The following is a 19,051-nucleotide window of genomic DNA, read 5'->3' as shown; positions in this document are numbered from 1 at the left end:
CAGCGGCCAAATGCCCAATTCTCGAACCGCTGCTCGGCGAATCGCGATTTTACCTGCGCTCTTCGCGGCGATTCCAAGTTTCGACTTGGCGCCGAGTTCGTTGACTAGCAGCAATCGATGGCCTAGTGTTACCATTAAGCAACATATAAACCGAAGCGTCACGCGAGGCTTCCTACTCGACTTCCCTTTCCTCCTACGTAAGTGTACGCGTGCGATCGTCGGCTTTCTTCTGTCCAATGAGTTACGCGATTTGCAAGCACGGGGAGACCGCTTACGTGCGTACGTACGTATACCAGGGTTGACGATACATAAAGACGTTTTGCTCAACTCAAACCGCGCACTTTCAAAACTTAAATTTTTGTTGAATTTCAAACTCGAGCGGCAATGTAGAAGCGTTTATCAATAAATTATCTTTTTAGATTGACATGAAAATCATTTGAAATTTCATATATACATATAAAGTACATACTTTTTTAAATGTGCAATTTTATCACGGACACGCTCGTGAAACTACACAATTGTAGGTGTATGAATCAATTTCTTTTATTCCGCCGACCGTGCTGCCATCAAGTGAAAGGTACGAACCGTATACCAGCGGTAGTCGAAGTAGTAGTTATTACCTTTTTACCTACGGTCTGCTCTACATCGTGAGTCGATAATTAAGATTACTTCCAAGTTTACTCAACGATTATTCAATACAATAATTTACAAAACTTTTGCATTTAACAAGCTTTCCTAAATAATTATTATGTTCAATGCAGCAATAGTTTTGTGTTTAAGTAATCTTGACTAGTCGAATGACAGATTTTGTATGTGACTTCACGGCTTATCTCATTGATTCCAAAAGAGATTGAAAATTTGTCAGCATTTTTTTTAAAAAAAAAGAACATCAATTGTAGTTGAATTTCATTGAAGCCAAGATTGTTATATCATTAATTTGTAAAATTGTCCACAATTTCACAAAATACATTTGCCATGAAAAGACTCAGCATGGGCTGTCATTATTTCATTCTTTATCTTCCATATTAATAAATACACAAAACACGTCGATTGTTTTCCATAATTTTTTGCTGACATTGAATGATACGCGTATCGAAGTGGACTGGAAACACTAAAGCGCGTACTTTGTAAAATAATCATAATAATTATAAAAAACGAAACTAATAACTGAAATAGCACAAAAGAAGCATGCAGCAAACGAAACATAATGAGGAAGTAGTAATGAAAAAAGCTGAATAGGGAAAAATTCGAAGAAAAGCTGTAGTTCGCATAATGTGCCGCTAATTCATGTAAATTTTTTTGCCATATAAAGCTACAATGTCAACAGACTGTACAGAATTATGACTTCATAATTCGTGCCTCTGTGACAAAAACATTGATTGAATTTTTTTGCGAATAAACAATTTTAATTGAGCTGCCGGCAAGTCGAGCGACTCGTGATAAGATCTAATTGTCTTTTCGCAAATTCATCTTGGATAAAAGCAAGTATACCCACCCTGACTCAGTATTTTGATTATTGTTGAGGCCGAGGCTGACATTGTTATTCGTCGAATTGGTGAGCGATTGCTGCGATCGAGTCAGCAAAGAGTTCCAATCCCTGATCACATCTTGTCCCTGTATTTCCAATTCTAAGAGACTCGTCGCCTCGTCGAGATCCTTCATGAGAAATTTCGAGTTTGACCTGTAAAGGTAAGAGCACGTTAGGGCCTGCGCCGTGGCTCGTCGCAATCCGTACAATCGCTCCAAGTACAACCGACGCACCGATTACTGACGTCCCCGAAGGAGCTGGCGTCGCTGCGCTCGTAGTCCATCATGAGATCGTCAGAGGCGAGTGACTCGCAGGAAGACAGTGTGCTGACGCTGCCAGCGCGATTCATTTTGCGCCCGTGCAGCGGGCTGTTCTCCGCGCTTCTAGCCTGCAGAGCGGCTGCAAAAAAAAGCGAGGCGGCGCTTTAGCCTTCTCCCGGGCGCGAGTGGGAAAGCAAAGGCGAGCGAGGACTGACTGATTTTGGGCGCGGACTCCAAGACGGTCTGGCTGTGCTCGGTGGTGTTGGCGACAGATGCCTCTCTGAGCGTCTCGTGGAAAACCAGTCCCGGCTGGTCGGCAATCTCGTCGTCGAAGAACTCCCTGCCCTCGGACAAGCTGAGCGAGTTGGAGGCGTTGGTGGGCGTGTCGGCACTGTCGTCGTCGACGGTGTTGGCCGAGCTGCTCTCCATCGGGCCGCTGCCCTTCCTCTTGACCAGCTTGGCCTCGGCCTGCGACACGCTGGCGGTCGGGCTGTCGAAGAGACTGTCGACCGGCGAAGTCTCGTCGTCGATGAGGGTGGTGGTGGTCGCGGCCACGGCCGCGAAAGCCGGGTCCTCGATGGTGAGCAGCACCGAGCGCAGCGTACTGTTGGGCAGCGCGCCGCACCTGGCGGCGTTCGAGATGGCCTTGAAGTGCTGCACGGTGGTCTGGGTGACGGTGTTGCAGGGCACGGCGGGCAGCGCGCCGGCCCGCCGCTCCAAGTCTTCGGCCGAGCCGAGCGAGAACTCGTCGGCCATGGCCTCGCCGCCGTGCCCGGCGAACTGCTCGTCCTGCTCGTCCTGCTCGTCCGAGCTGCCCGCGGCGAAGCGCGCGCGGCGCGCCGCCGACGGGGCCGCCGGGGCCGCCGGGGCCGCCACCGCGGCGGGCGGCTTCTCCGAGCGCGCCCTGTCCCGGCAGGCCTTCTCCTCGCCCAGGCCCTCGTCGTAGCCCTCGGACGAGGTGGTCGACATGGAGGTGCTCGAGTCGGCGTAGCGGTTGTCCTTGCTGAGGATCGCGCGCTGGTACTGGCTGGCGCGCTCGCGCACCAGGCCCGTGCCGTGGGGCCCGGCGCTCTGGCTCGCGCGGCTCAGCTGCTGCGCCGCGGCGAAGTGCCTCGGCAGCGGGATCACGGATATCTCGGTGACGACGCGCCGCTCGTCGTCGAGCTCGCGCACGTCGAAGCTCTTGCCGCTGAGCAGCACGCCCAGCCGGCGCGGCCGCTGCGGTCGGGCGTCGCGGCAGTCGTCCGAGTAGCCGCCGTGCTGACTGCCCAGGCCGCTGTCCTCGGTGCCGGAGCCCTCCTTGGAGCTGCAGCCGGCGGCGGCCGCCCGGCCGCCGACCTTGCGGCTCTGGTTGGCCGCGGTCTTGGCCATCTTCGAGCTGGTCACCACGGCGTGCTGCGGCTGCGGCAGGCTGCCCGAGTGCAGCGTGTACCGGCTGACCTGGCCGGCGACGTGCGCGGGCTGCCGCGCGCGGCTCTCGGCGTGGAAGGCGTCCTGGGCCTGGGCCTTGTCGGCGGTCAGCCGGGCCTGCTGCTGGTTGCGGAAGCCGAACCGGTTCACGCGCACCGGCAGCCCGCTGGCCTCCTTCTTCGGCGGCGCCAGGCGCGGCGTCGACCGGCCCGACGACGAGTACTGCTGGCGGCGCGAGCCCGGCGCGCAGCAGTCGTCGTCGGCCTGCTGGCGACGGCGCCACTCGGGCTCCGGGCCCACGGACTTGGAGCGCTGCTGCTGGGCCGCCTCCTGGTAGGCGTTGCCCGCGGCTACGGGCACGGGGATGGCCGAGACCGCGGCCCGCCGCCGGAAGCCGAACGATATGGCGGTGCCGCGGGTGTGCGGCTGGCCCCTCTTCGCCGAGCCCTTGTCCTGGAATCGAGGCCCCGCGTCGTTAGTTCGCTCTCGCGGGGGGACGCCTGATGCCGAGCGCCGCGCAGTGGCTTCCCCGTGCTGGGAGCACCGACCCGGTGGGCATCTGTATCCTTGGATCACGCGATCGCGGCGCGTGGATCCGCTCGCGATCGGCCAACACGCGATGACGCGCCTCGCCGAGGCGGCCAAGGTCGACGTGCGCTGGTAGACGAATTTCGCGACTCTCGCCATCGATCCGCCCACCCCCCGACATCGATCCAGACCGTTACGGAACTAATTTTCGTTGGCGCACCGTCATCGAAGTCGCGTTATTGCGCGGCAACGCCGCGCGACGTGTACGCGCTCGACGAGCGGCCTGCTTACCATTTGGCTGGCGGCGCGACGCGAAACGGGCTCGAGCGAGCTCTCGGCCGCGAAATTACGAGCCGCCGGCTATCGGAATGCGACGCTGATAAGGCGCGCACGCGAAGGAGTAATGGATGACGAAACGTTAGTCGGACTGCGTTCCCTTCTCCTCGCGAGGCTGACGCCGCCGCCGGCACTCAAGGACGATTCATTGCATTTGCCTTCCACACCTTCGAGGCAAAAGCTCCTTTATCTTCGTAGAACTTTGCGCACATAGGGCAGCGAAGGCTGGGCTAGTACATCTCTCTCGGGAGGTATGAGTCACGCAGGTGCGTGCTCGTCGGCGGCGGGGAAATATCGGACGCGCGTGTCGAAAGTTCGCGCAACGATCCCCCACTGGTCCGTGTCGCGCAGCCTCCATTTCCAAGGTTCGCTCCGACTGCACTGCCGCGAGCGGGAGTCCGTTATCCCGGCACTCGCGACCCTTACCAAGCTAGCCCCACGTCCGTACGCGGTGTCGTCGTCGTCGTCGTGGCTGAGCCCGTAGCGCAGATAGTCCTCCTCGAAGAATCTCTGCCTCGCCATCTTCCTTTCCATGTCTCTGTTTCTCTCTCTCTCTCTCTCTCTCTCTCTCTCTCTCTCTCTCTCTCTCTCTCTCTCTCTCTCTCTCTCTCTCTCTCTCTCTCTCTCTCTCTCTCTCTCTCTGTCTCCCTCTGGTCCGCTCTCAGCGGCTGCTCGCCATGCCGGATCCGGACGCTACCGAGTCCTCTCTCTGTCACGTCCCACGGCGGGTGGGCGACGTCGACTAGAGTTGTCGGCCCGCTGGAAACACCGTCGAGGCACTTGCTGGACGGCGGTCGTACGCCTTGCCGGGGTTCTGCGACGTATCGCGGTGCTACTGCTGCGGACGTCGGGGCAGCGCGCGAGCGCGATCCGACACGCGATTGATCCGCCCCAGTGCGCCGGCGTCGAGAGCACCGGAGGGGTAGTTGCCGCCAGTGCCGTACGCACCGAACTGAGCTTGCGGCCTTCTCTTCTTTGCTCTTGCTGCGCGCGATCGCCACGCTCCATAAGTTTCTTCCTCTTTTTTCGTATTTTTTTATTTTTTTTTCTTTGTTTTTCATTTTCGGACTTTCATACGTTCGCTGTCTTATCGAGTTCCGCGATAAGCTCGATTACGAGACTTCGATAGGCGAAAAGATTATGTATCGCTACGAGAATAAGGCGACCTTAGGTCTTATTTTTTCCGACCGCCGTCGAATGGACTGTAACAAATTGCAAAACGATCGTGGAGAGATTGTCGTTCGCCTTTTTCTAGAAAGACTTATCTCGCCTCTTTTTTGCCGAGTACACGTCTAATCGAGGTGACAATCCGAAATAAAAAGCCTCAGCGAGACTGTTCGATAGACGGCGGATAAGCGGAGTGCGCGGGCGCATTACGTAAAGCCGGTTATGAATATGCGCGAGCTGTAGCAGTCCATTGATTTGTTTATTTCTCTCTCCCTACGCGCGCGACGCGCGCTATCCCGTCGTCGAAGCTCGCGCGACCAGGTTCGACGGCAGGCCGAGTCGTACTCAGCGGCAACCGACGAAAGAGCGCAACTGGGAAGGCGAGACGCGCTAATCTGGGCCCTCGGCAGACTCTCGAGACTGGGTCGCGGCGCGCGCGCGCGCGCGCGAAAGCTCTCCAGGTCCGAGCGACCGATATAGACCGGCTCTATATATGCGTGTGCCTGCGCGCTGTGCGGACGTGCGACTTATAGAGTACGCGCGCACTGCCAAGTGGAGCAGAGCGGCGCCGAGGATAAAGAGGATAAAGGTGTGTCTTTGTTTTCGCCCGCTACTTTGGGTCGATAACGCCATTTTGGCTTTCCTTGCATTCGTCAACCCGACGAAACGTACATGAAAGGCAATTTATGATTTGTCGATCATCTCGTAAACAATGCGAATTTACATCTACAGCCTAAAGTAGTTGTCGTTTTCATTGCGCACCATAATTTACACGGTTGCTGCAAAGCAAACGTTTCCACTGAATGAATCAGAATGAAGTGGGTTTACGAGGCAGTCAAATCGAGAGAGACCATCGAAGCGTTATTGCAATTTATTCGCAGGCTGTAAAGAAAATAAAACCGGTGTCTCGAGGTAATGATTTTTTTACAATTAGAAAGATGCGAAAATCAATGTCACGGTTTTTTCTGAAAGTTCGCGAATGTATAGGAAGCATGCGCGTGTTGCGCGCGTCAAAAGGAAGATGAGAGAGAGAGAGAGGGAAAGAGAGGAGGCATGAGTCATCGCACTACATCCTCAATGTCGAATCAATAGCGGCGCCCGAGGCCTGTATATGTATACAGGTATCTATGTGTATGGCGAAAGTCAGTTTTTACGTCTATAGAAACATCGAGGCACTCTATAGGTGGCCAACGAGAGATTGTCCGTCTCGGTGAGAGTATCAAAAGACTGCCCTTTTCCCTCGCGAAAATAATGACGGCCACGCCGAGAGTAGAAGAGCGACATTCGCGACTGAAGGACAAGTTATTAGCAGTCGATTCGAGATCGCGAATCTTAGCTCCGGGCAGAGGGTGTAAACGCCTGTGCATTTGTTAATTTGCGCCACGCCCAACGGAAACTCTCCCGCGCGACTCGGCTATTTCATCTCTCTATCTTTCTTCCCGTCCTCGTGCCCGCGGCTTGATTCGTAATTAAGGGGAATTCGCGCGAGCACACAAAGGAAGTGCGAGGAGAGGAGCGACGCGGCGCGCGAAACAACCTCACGAATGATAATGCAGACGAGCATTGGCTGTCGAAACGGAAGCGAATTCCGCGAGCCAAGCCCAGCGTGACGGCGAATCGCACGCGGCGGCTGTTCCCATCGTTTTCTTTCTTTATTGCGATATTACGCGAGCTCGGATGCGTCTCGATTGGCGGAGCGTCGGCGAGTGAGCGTGCGGTTACATCGAGCGTTGCGCAACGGTGGCATGATTTCGCGAGAAGCGCGAGCCGCGGAGCGCGGGGGTGCACTTTGGGCGCGAGTCGAAACGATAAGACGCGTGACTGGCGCCTCGCTAAAGTCGATCGTCGATACTTGTTGCCGGGCGCGCCTGTTCAACGATCGGCTAGTTGTTCGAAAGCGAGTCGTTGCGCGCGGTGGCACGCGGAGAATTTCTCACGACGACTGGCAACACCAGCGAGAGACCCACGCGCAGCCGGCAACGCGAGGCGCAGCAATCGCCCTTATTCCGTGTGCGCGGCACCTTTCTCACGCGCGCACGGCAAACAAGAGAGAGGGCGCAAGAAACGAAGCGCGCAGACTGCGCCAAGTCGAATCGACGACGGGGCGCAGCTAGCGCGAGAGAACGGCTTTGTCCGGCCGCGAGTGCTTCGACCGAATCGCAATGATATCTCTCGCGCGGCCATCGTTTCCGGCGTTCGCTCCTTGCGCGGGTGAAAGTACGCGCGCGCGCCGAACGAGCGGGACCACGCTCGTCGCAACGACGCTCCGGCTCGACGGGATCCGAAGCTCCGCAACAAAACTATTAATAAACAAACGCGAATCACTCGTCGCGCTTGGCCGGCGATTTTTACATCTGGATTCACCGTTGCTGGATGCGGGCACTTTGCCGCGGCTACGGAAAAGAGATAAAAAAACGCGCGGGCGTCCGACGCGAAAGCGTACGGGCTGTGCGCCAACTCGGCGGACGGAGGCTTGGGCCGCTTCCCGTTTAACGACTCGCCGAGTTTCCGGTCAACCGCGCGAACGACGGCCTCGGCAAAAACGCAGCGTCGTCGCGCCCTGCGATTCGTCAGAATGTAAATGTCTCCCAGCGGCGAGAAGGCGCTGCTCGGCGGCCGGCGAGCAAGGGCGAAGGAGGTCGTTGAACCGCGAGCGCGCGCGCCGGCAATCAGCTGGGCGCGCGCATACATCCATTATCCGCGGTCGACGGCCGCCGCCGCCGCCGCCGCCAGCGCCGCGGGTGTACACCTCGCGCGCTCGGTCTGCTCACCGCGGGCAGCGCGCGCGATCGCAGAGGCGAGCGACGATCGATCGGCAATCGGACGGCGTGCGTCCCGACGGTCCCCTCTGCAGGGCCCCGGTGCAGAATCGAGCTGCGTCGCCGAGGCGAGTCGAAGCGTGGCCTCCACGCACCTGCAAACGGAGCCGCGAGCTGGTCCTCTCGCCCGATCGGTCGTCAAGGAATTGCTTTGAGGTGACGCAATAACGGAGGCGGGCATGATTTTCGAGGGGGAGTACGTCGCGCCCGACACCCCGATCGAAGGTACGATCACGATGGTCGACGCGCAAAACAATTCGCGAGTTTTTTGCCGAAGGGCGAGGCGAAAGTGGCCGTCGTAAAGTGATCTGGAAAATGCAGCTGCACGGAGCGTGATGCAACCGATTTTCTACTGTTTGCCCGCCGCTAACGGAGCTACGTAGGAGTATTTGTAACGCGTTATATGAATCGCTCGCGTTAGGTAATCTCCGTGTCCTGGGAGGAGAATTGTGATTACTGGAAGAAAACAACCCGTGCACAACGAATCAGGAAGCTTCGACGCTGTACGAGCGCGCGCGCTTATTGCAGGCGACGACAGTGACGAGAGCCGTCACTCGATTGGCGCGCGCACAGGACTCGCCTAGCCAAGCAGGCCCACTTTCGATTCAGTGTCGTCGAGCGTATCTCGACTCGCTGTTGCGGCGCCATTTTTCTCCTCTCGTACGACTGCACGTTTCGCCGAAAGGGTGAAAGCGCGCGACTGCGATCGCGAGCTGCGGCGTGCATAGTGCTACGTGCACCTTTTACTCGGGCCGCCGTACTGCCAATGACGAGGTCGATAGAGACGCTTCTGGCGCGTCCGTTTCAGCGCCTTCGGACGAATCGCGCACGCTGCGGCGCAAAAATTGCAGCATTACTCGTTCGTAATCGCCGGACCTCCCCGAGCATTGGCTAACGGATCGGTCACGCTGTTCGAAACTTGCACGATGAATACATTATTTCCGCTAAAGCGATTATGCGAGAACACAGACGAGAGTGGTTACAGTTTCACGCAACAAGCTGTCGAGAGTAAAATCAAGCGAATTGTTTTGCGACGAAAACACGTAACGATATTCAATTTCATCGCCATCGCTGATCTCATTTTATCCTTCAAATCCTCAGTCTCACTTTTTTACAGATTACCATGGCTTTACACTTATTGTTATTTTACATCTAAATTTTTAATTCAAAGTAGCTCCGGCACGAAATTCTTCTTATGTTTTATCACGTAAATGTAAAAATGTTTAATACTTTATTATTTGTTACTTTGACATTTGAAATTCTTTTAGAAAGCTCACTAGGACGTGCAATATGTTCTGTAAAAGATTCCAAAAACAATTGAATCGGAAACTAATCTGGCAAATCGGCAAAGATCGAGCAAAAGCTAATCACAAGCGGCGATTTCGAAAAACAATATCCATTAACGTTTAAAGGACTGCGTGCCTCTTCGGGTCGATCAGGCGGCTATAAACCGCCGGGGCACAAATCCATGCCTCTTTTTTAAGTCATATTTACGCGCGAGCGCGCGACGATGTGCGCGGATGAAATTTGCCCGTCACGGTGCCCCTGTAAAGGCGAGAAAGTCAGAGACAAGCGGACTTGTCTTGCGAGCGCGAGCGCGTCGAAAGATGATACGTGTGCGTGTTTGCGCGTGCCGCGGGTATGTGCTAATAAAGAATGACGCGGCGGTAATTTACGGAGTCACCGGCCGAGAAAGATGCGCGCTCGTTCGAAAAATTGATCGATTCGGACGGAAAGTATAATTGAAATGCACTCTGATTAGCGACGAGACGGAGTGCGAGAGCGGGCAACGATCGGCGCTAATTCTTGCCTTCCGCGCGACATAAATAGCTTTTCCAATCACTCTAAATTATCGGTCTCTCGCGGCAATCAAAGTTGGCTCGTACGCGTGGCCGAGCGCTCAACCAGTCGAGCAAACTCACGTGCCCGAGTTGTAAAATCGCTCGCAGACTTGCCGCGCGTAATCGAGGAGATGGTCCAGCTGCAGATTGGCCGTCTCGCGTACTAGCAATGCGACTGGAGATAACTAAGTCGCCTGGCGCTCGGACCGATCGACGAGTTGGATGGCGATCGATGTTTCCGTGTGAACAAGCGACAGATTGGAGTGAAGCGCGCGTAACGCACGTTAGCGCAAAAAACCGAAGTAAAAGAGCCGGTAAATTGAGCGGCCGGCGGCGTCCCGTTATTCGCGCGCGTCGCGCGCGCGACCTCCCGCAGCTGATCTCTCGCTATGGCGGCGGGCCGATTCGAGCTGCACCGCGCGGCGCGCGTAGCCCGTTAGCTTATGTGCTCGCGCGAGGAGGTGGAAAAAAGCGCGTCATTTAGGGCCATTGTGCGCCGATCGTGCGAACGAATATCTATCACCTTGTAGCCATGACCCTGCAGCAGTCAATTTCACGCCCCGGACTTCGTTTCTTTCTCTCCCGTTCGAATTCCGATCCCGCCAGCCCGCTCTCTCCGCCAAATTGGCGGACGTGCGCGGCTACGGGGCATTCACTGCCAGTAAGTGAATTACTACGCTCGCCCGTGCCTTTTCGTACGCAATTACGCATTCGTGCATTGGAAGTCGATTCCCTTTTATCGATTGCGGTATCGAGAAGCCGTCATCCAAGACGAGGTATTCGTCACAGCGGCGTCCGCCGAAATTTGCTTTTCTTATGCGACTCGTCGATCTAATCTCTTCCACGCGAACGTCGCAATTTCATCTTTGTTTCGCGTTAATTGCAGTTACGTGGCTGGCCAAGAAAGTCAGCTCGACGGCCCGCGGTTTTACGGCAGCCGTTAGTTTACTTGCGAAATGGCCGGCCAGTCGCGAAAAACCATATACAACAATCTTGTTATAGAGGTCGCGCTCCCCGCGAAAACGAACCGCACGAAGAGGAAAGCGCGAACGGGGCGACGAGCTGCGCGCGGGCGCTTTACCGCTCGTCGTGGCGGTAATAAGCCGCGAGAGAGATAGGCTGTTTATCGTAACGGTGAGGGCCCGATGCTCGTGGTTGCGCGCCGATGCGTGCCAGTCGGCCAGAAATCTCGCGCTCGCGCGAAGCCGAGGAAGCGGCTTTCGATCCGAACGGCCGATTTCGATTCCAGCGTCGTCGCGATACGGCGCGATACAGAAGCGCCGCGGCAAGCTGTGCCCGTACGCGCTCGGAAGAGAAACGCTATCGCGGCGGTTCATCGAGAAAAACAATCGAAGACCGAAGCGCGCCCGGGGGAAGGGAGAAGCGGGTCACGCGCCGAGGATGCCGCCTCCTTCTGCCTCCTACCGCCTTGCATCTCGGTGCGCGCGACGCATTCCAGGCCGACCGCCGCGAGACGAGCGGCGCGCGCCGCCCGGCCTGCTTTCGACCTTCCGCCGGCCGGCGCCGCTTCCTCCGCTTCCCTCCGCGAGCGTCGATCGACGGTGGAGCGCGGCGCGTGCCGGAAGCGCGCGAGAATCCGCGAAGCGATAGCTCCTCCGACAATGGCCCCCGGTAATTAGCGGGCCGACTAGCGGGCCGACTAGCGGGGCCACGAAGGAGAAACGGCAGCATCCGTCGAGCGTACGTACGAGAGCGCGGCTCGCTTGGCCCGCTGCTATCCTCGTAAATCAAGCCTTATCTCTCTGGTTCTCTGCTGGCTGTCGAATGGGCCGGCCGGCCGGCCGCCTCCGCGCAAACGAATTCGCTCGTGACCGAGAGCTGGAAAGGCGCAGAGCGAGAATCGGTGGCAAGCCACGTCGCGTAGGAGTGAAAGTCGAATTCCCGCGCGTGCGCGCGTTTCGCTGCTCGCCGCACGCGCGTTCTTCGACGACGACGTTCTTCCCCTGCGGCAAAGGGCTTTTCTCGATGGGCTGCTGCCGACGCGCGCGACACGCGCCGGACGCTCGTCGACACTGCCGCGCTTGTCCGCGGGCACATTCCGGCCGGCGAGCGCGACGAATGTTTCACGAGCGGCGACGGCCGAGTCCGGTCGAGCAGGTACTCTGGCGCGCGCGACTTTCGCGTCCCTTCGGCGCGGCGCGCCTTTCGCCGGAGCGCGCGATCCGTCCGTGAGTCATCGGGAAGGCTGGCGAGCGACCGCCCCGGCATCCCGTCGGCGCGCTCGCGGGTTAACGATCCGTGCTACTGGTAATTGCCGCAAAACAGGAGGAAATGCCAGAGACGACGCCGCCGCCTTGCCGCGTCTTTTTCCTGCAGCGTCGATCTCTCGCTTAGCGACCCGTAATGGCTTATTAGCCGGCGCGCTTTTTGCCGCGCGCGGACGAGCTCTCCTTCTTCGCCGACGAATGCAATGAGAACGGAGATTGGCGTTCGGCGAAACTATCGGCAAACTTCTCCTATCGGCTGTCGGCATTTCCGACGCGCCGTAATCGACGCTCGACGGGAGACTCGAGGGAGCACAGTCGCGTCGGGAGCCGCCGAGCGTCCCGTGACTATCCGCGTGACGAACCACAGGGACTCGCTCGCTCGTGGTCGTGCTTCTGAAATCCGCCACCCAGGGTTCGTGCCGTTCAAATCGTTCGTTCGCGGGTAGAGGTGCGTCCGCGAAAGCTTAGAATCGGGCACCAACGATGACATCGCCGTTCGGTAAGAGGGTCGCCAAAGAAAAACAGAGGCACTCACCTGCTTCTTGGAGGGCTTCTTTTCCATGATGCGGTAAGATGGCGAGTAGCCGGATGCTGCGATGACGGCGCCCGCCTTACGAGATACGCATTGCCCCATATAGATCTGACGTTCTCACCCGAGCACAACCTGCCGATCACACATCAGATTGCATTGTTACACGCGCGGCACAGTACGTCGCTAGAACCGCTGATGCGCTTGTCCACGAGCTGCGTCTGCTGAGAAAACCGCGGGCGCATTGCCCATTGTTCTTCAAGCTTGTACGGGCAGTTCGTTCTCGCCCTCGAGAACGAACTGCAAGAGCAGCGTATCGCGAAAACGAACTGTATCGTCGCTGCGGTTTTCTCAGCGCGGCTGCGCCAGCCTTGCGAATCGCGTTATTCTGCAATGGAGACGTCGATCAAGAACCTTTTCTTCCGACCATAAGCAGCCAAACGACAACTACAATCAAGCGGGACAGCCGCAAGGTGAAAGCATGCGAGTCCGATCACCCTTGCGTTAGGGTTAGGTTGTGTGCGCGTGTACCGAGAGTGACAGGGGAGGAGCTGCGAGAACCACAGCGACAGGTTGTGTGCACGAGCGGTTATCAAGCTGAAAATTGAATTAGTAGTTGTGCTGTTGTTTCTCATGGCGCGGTTGTGCGGTCACGGCTCGGCTATAGAAAGCTTGGCCTTGCTCCCCCGCCAGCCGGGCTTTCGCCTGCGTCTTCGACGGAGCGGATCCGCTGCAATTAAAAGCCTGTCCTCAGATTTGTCGTCGTAAATATATCGTTGCCTTAATGGGGCTCCGGCGTACGAGCCGCGCGCTCTCACGACGATGCGATTGATCGGCAACGATTTTAAAAGCGACGAAGCGCGTCGCGCGCAAAAACAAGGCACCGATTGTATGCAAATGCACCTGGGCGCTTTTCCAAAGCAATCGGCTCATCGGTGCACCGCGAAACGTCAAAAAGAAAGAGCTAACGACTCCCACGATGAATCTCCGCGAGGTGGGGCAGATTAGAGTCGTCTGCAACGAAAATGGGAGCCACGGCAGCGCAAAAGTCGGCGCTGCGCCGGCAGGCGTACTCTCGAAGAAGATCCTTCTGTGGCGCACGATGCGCCGCGGCCGACGAAATCTCTGACGTTCGTCCGGTGAGCATCGCGACGACGGATGCGCATTGTGCAGCAGCAGTTTAGCGAATACGGCATTCCGACGGCCTCGCGCCTATCCGATGCAGGCGGGCTCGCTCGCCTTGATTATGCCTATCGGAGGACCCGGCTGAGCTCGTACACGCGCGGAACGCGGCGCTCTTTTCGCGAAGCTCGTAACGTAGAACGAGCGTGATCAGTCAAACCGGAGGCAGCACGATAGGCGTCAGATGGAAAACGAGCGATAGCTGCGCTGAATGCCACGTACGCCTCGCTGCCGCGCTCGCTCGCTGATTTATTTTCCAAGCGATTGTTTGCTCTTGCCTCGACGGCAATTGCCGACTTTCGCGCGTTCGGTCGAAGAGAAAATAAGTCGCCTACTCGCGCCGGTGCCGTTTTTCCGCTAACTTCCGCTCCGAAAGATACATCGAAGCAGACCGGACGTTATCGGGGCTCGTCCATCTAAATTTCACGGGCCGCGAGTACTACGGAGCACTCCGCCAGCAGAGCAGACGCCGCGCGTTGCCACCGGGGCAAGGTGCAATTTTTCTTACGCAACGGAACACACGCAACAGGCAAAATACACAGAGCGGTGCTCGCGGTTCCGCAGGCTTTTCATTCTCACTACTCTCTCGAAAGCTAACCACTTGTCCCCCCGCTGCCTCGCGAAGCCGAAGCCGACGCTACAACTCGGTACACTGCTGGTTTCGCGAGTTTTTGGCTCGAATTCGTTACGCCTATCTAGGACTTTCATTGTCGCTACAAAGTGCTGATGTTTCGAATTAACGATGTTCGACATGGCTCGTTCGCACGTGACACTCGCACGAGTTCCAACACATAGGTTCGACAAATCAAGCGCAATCAATCCAGTTAACGGGTTTAATATTTTTTTATTTTTGAGTACACCGTAGGTGCAAAACGAAAAATTATATTTCAATAATTTTCTAGAAAATGTGAGCATATTATTAGCATCGAGTGTTTATTTTATCCCTTCGAAGCTTTCATAACGTTCGATTGGCCCGTAGAAAAATCAGATACCGTTTATTATGCATGCTGCATACGTAAAAAGTGAATAAATATGGATTTTATAAAGATTTATGAGTCAAGGACATACTCCGAACAACTGCACATTATGGGCCGTATAAATTGAATCACCTATTGACGAAGTAACGCGACGTTTGCCTTTGAAAGTTGATTCTAAAATGTTCTGCTTTCAAATCAAAAGTAACGCGCAATCGCATTGAATCGAGCAAAGAGCAATGATCGCCGACGACGGTGTTGCAACGAGCCCGAGCGCCGAACGATAGAAAAGGCACGGACGAAAATCGATTGTTTACGATTGCGACGCGTGACGCTGTATGCGCGTGTCGGCCAACGAATCAATCGACTGGGGGACGCGCGAAAATTAAACGACGGACGATCGTCGCGAGCTTTTCGCGCGCAACACCGGAAGCTTTCCCGTTGCGTTGTTGGTCACGCGTCGGTTCTCCCTCGGCACAGCGGACAAAGGTGATCCGAGACTGCGGCGCGTGCGTGCATCCGTCGGCGAGCACTGGGCCGGTCCCTTGGCAAAAGGACATCCTCCCGAGTGCGCGGCGACGCCGACAAGCAGAGCAGAGCCGAGCGCGCTCGTGAAAAGTCAAGTCGAGCGCCGCCGAGTCGCTCGCCTCAAGGACTTTCTCACTGCGAGGTGCGCGCTCGCTCGCGAGGCATTTGACTTTCATGCCAGCGCCACACGGCCGACACGTATTAGCGCGCGCGTTACGGAGGCAGGCTCCGTGCGCGTCGAGTCGCGTATCGAGTGACGTGCCGTGCACCGCGCTCTCCTCTCTCGTGCTCGCGAGAGAGCGCGCGCACAAAAGCTACGATAATACGCAGCGCGCCTACGAGGGGAAACCTCGAGATGGAAGCACGCCGCGCCGCTACGGTCGTCTCGCTTGGCGCTCGGCGCGCTCTTGCCCCAATCCCGCGGCGACGGACTTGCGTCGCGCCTTCTCCGCGCGGTCGGTCGGCATTAATTGTCCGTGTCCGATCGGTTGCGTGCCGGCCGAAAAAGGAGTCGCGCGCGCGCGCCAATGCCGACAAGACGCGCGACGCTGAATCCTAAGCATTGGCACGAGAATCGAGCGGCGCGCAAGCTTATCATCGCGAGCGAACAACGTACGACGAGCACAAGGGAACCATTGAATTGGGAAGGCACGAACGCAGCGAAGGAAAACCCGATCGACGTTCCATTTTCGCGCGATGCAATCTTTCGCGGTCGCGCCAGTCGGCAATTTGCGAAAGATTGGACTGTTTTCCCCAACGCAGTGCGGTTACACTGCAGCTGGAGAGCGCGCACAACCAAACGAATTTTCGTTTGGCTATGCGCGCGCAATTCAAGTCGTTCGCCAGCGCCCGCGCCGCGGGTAAAAATCAGCCGAGGGCCGCTATCAGTATAATGGATGAGCAGTCTCGCTGCCTTTGCACGAGCTCTATAGGTAATTTTAGGAAATTGCGAATATAACTTTCTCCTCGTGCGCGCACGGGGGAATATGGAGGCTAATTATACATACACGCGGGCTTATTCCGTTTGACTTATAATTGGCGAGCCTCTTTCATCCTCGTTAGCTCACGATTCGTCGCTTCGAAGCACGCTCACGAGAGCTCAGTGAAACCATCACCTTTCCCCATTCACGAGAACACATTACGTGGCGTATCAGATACAAAAGCGAAGAGAACAGAATCGCAGAGAGGAGGCCAGCACCAGGAGAGAAAGAGGAGCGCGATCGATCATCCGGCAGCCGTGTACGTGAGCACGAGAGAGATCGGCACCGGAGAAGAGCTGCAACAACAATAGCCAGGTGGAAAGCGACTCGCGCGTCTGCGATGCCGAAAGCGGTTTTCCGCTCGCGACCCATTTCCCAACCACCGCCTACTCACAAAAACCAAAATCCGCGCCGCTGCCTCTTCGTCTTCCTGCTGCTGCCGTTGCTGCTGCTGTCGTCGCCGCCGCTGCTGGCGATGCCGACGACGCTGCCTCCGCCGCCGCCGCCGCCGACGGTTGTGGGCCGTTGACGCTCGGCTCCCTTGCAAACTGCAAACATCCGTACAAATCGTAGCCTTTTCCGCTCGGCTGGGCTCTCTCGCGAGCGAGATGAGTTCCGAAAATGCGCTGCTGCTGTTACGGGTTTTTGCGACGTCGGCAGCTTTCAAGGCTGCGCGTAATCAGTGGTCGGTCGACAAGCAGTGGGGAAAAAAATCAAAAGGATCGAGGCCCTCGCTCGCTGCTCTGGACAGTTTGCTCAGAGAACTCTCTGTTTTCTCGCCAGAAAGAAACCATTTCGAGATGGTCTTGCGGACCTCACTTTTCAAAATTGTCATTGTCGCAAGAAGAGCCATTTGACCTTCCTTCCAAGCCGACCGCCGCCTCGTACTTGCCTTTTTCATTTGCATGGAAATGGAAGCGCCTGGGCGCTTTATTCGTTGTTTTGTGTAAAAGTAACGGTCACACAGGCGGTCTCGCAAACGAAATTGTTCGCGCTCGAAGAATGAAAATGACTCGCTCGGTACTCTACTGGCCATCCATCAAGCGCGCTCGTAGCTGACAACGTAAAGACTGCGCGGATCGTAAGCCAGTCGCGGCCACGGTCGGAATCGAGAACAAAGAGGATAGGCATGGGCGGCGAATGCGCGTAGGAGAGTCAAGTGGCCATTTGCTTCGGGCGCGCATGCAGAGAGCGCGGAGCGGTCCACGCAGCGACACGACGTGTCGCTGCTGTCAGAGCGCGAAGATGCCGTGTGGCCGCGATCAATATGCTCACTCCACTGGCTTACATATTTTCCCGCCGATGCTGCTAATGCTTGTCGTCGAAATCGCGACATCTACAGTGTCGTGGATGTGTTGGCCTCACTGGGCACGAGACAGGATTTTTGAAAATGAGCGAAGTCGAGCTTTTCGAATTCCTGCACCCTCTCGCCAATGGCTTATGGAAACAAAAGCCTGTTTTTTTCTTTCGCTTCTTTTAGCTTTTCCTTGTTATTAGACTTTAACAATTACGCGGTCGATGGCACATCTGCGCGAATAATGTTTCGTCACGGAATCGACAAGAAATCTTTGATAAGCTTTAGCAAGACAATGTTACCTTCAAACGTGCATGCAAAGTCATTGCAACAATGAATGTACTTGATAATCAAAATTCAACTTCAGGACAGCACAATGAAGAAACAAATGAGAAAATTTTCATGCCGCTCGCGAACATTCGCGATTCAGCTGAGAAAATTTTTTCCGACAGCCCTGTTACTTGTCACTTCTATATATGAAAATACACGACACCAACAAGTATACTTTTGTCGTTAAGATTATATGTTTCAAGAGAAAACAAGATGATATAGAACACGAATGCTCTAGGAAAACATTGGCTTCGGTATGCCAATCGATTCACGTGGTATATACCCACCCTTATCGCTACCAATCAATAACTACACGGTCAACATTTCTTCCGGCATTCATCCATTTCATTCTCGCTGTTACGAATCAGCTGTTCTCGTGGCTACTTGGGCCTTCGAACAGTTGTCATACATATAAAAGAGACCTCACTCATGCTTGTCAGTGGTAAGACGATCAAACAAATCAAAATCAAGCAGTCATTAAGTAACGTTATAGAGTCGCAATCACATTTGCGAGAAAGAGACAGAAATCCTGCCGAAAAGGAGGTTCGGTCACTATGTGGTCTGCGTATCACTCGTTCTCTCTCTCTCTCTCTCTCTCTCTCGCTCTCTTTCTCGCACACTTACTCAGACGCACTTAGCATTCCTCTTGGCTACTCGCATTCCGCTTAACGTACCTTTTTCTATACAGCCAAGACCGTCGTCGAGCATGCAACCCCGGGGACTCATGGTCGCACTGCACTAGCGGCGGCCTTTCAACATGACACACTTTATATATTCGTTTAATTTCATTCACGTTTATTTCAAACAAATTCACACTTGATTCCTGCACGACAAACTACAAGTCACATTCGCAAAACACTGGAAACGCGCTTTGTATACACTTGGTTACGGACGACTACAAGCTGCACCGAGGGCAGTTGACGCGAGCGCACGCACGGCCAAACAGTTGAGCCGCACCACCTGTCATTTGAATATATATTTCACCAACCACTAGGGAGCATCGAGTATACAAGAGAGAAAGAGAGAGACGTTCCACCGACGCGAATATGGAGGGAGACTGATCTCCCACCCACCTTCTATCCTCGACGTGCGTGAATGTAGAGCGAGTGGGAGCCGA

General features: G+C 55.7%; 1 protein-coding gene across 2 annotated transcripts in view; it reads right to left on the bottom strand.

The window, feature by feature from the left end:
* The window catches only part of LOC131668853 (serine-rich adhesin for platelets), a 36,794-nt gene extending 17,854 nt beyond the window's left edge, over positions 1-18,940 (bottom strand). The window contains exons 1-5 of one of the 2 annotated variants that reach the window (XM_058943319.1): positions 18,609-18,940; positions 12,653-12,781; positions 2,004-3,651; positions 1,751-1,927; positions 1,496-1,718 (exon numbers count right to left, since the gene is read on the bottom strand). In XM_058943319.1, the coding sequence (XP_058799302.1) occupies positions 1,496-1,718; positions 1,751-1,927; positions 2,004-3,651; positions 12,653-12,751 (2,147 nt within the window). In that variant the 5' untranslated portion in view covers positions 12,752-12,781; positions 18,609-18,940. Of the gene's footprint in view, positions 1-1,495; positions 1,719-1,750; positions 1,928-2,003; positions 3,652-4,488; positions 4,705-12,652; positions 12,782-18,608 lie in introns of those variants that run through there. The other variant, XM_058943320.1, reaches the window with a different exon arrangement.
* Between the last annotated feature and the right edge of the window lie 111 nt (positions 18,941-19,051).

This window comes from Phymastichus coffea, unplaced genomic scaffold (assembly GCF_024137745.1).
Source record: "Phymastichus coffea isolate CEN01 unplaced genomic scaffold, Cenicafe_Pcof_1.1 PCOF00084, whole genome shotgun sequence".
NCBI lineage: Eukaryota > Metazoa > Arthropoda > Insecta > Hymenoptera > Eulophidae > Phymastichus > Phymastichus coffea.
The sequence above is the reverse complement of the archived record's forward strand: the minus strand, read 5'-3'. Positions and strand labels throughout refer to the sequence as shown.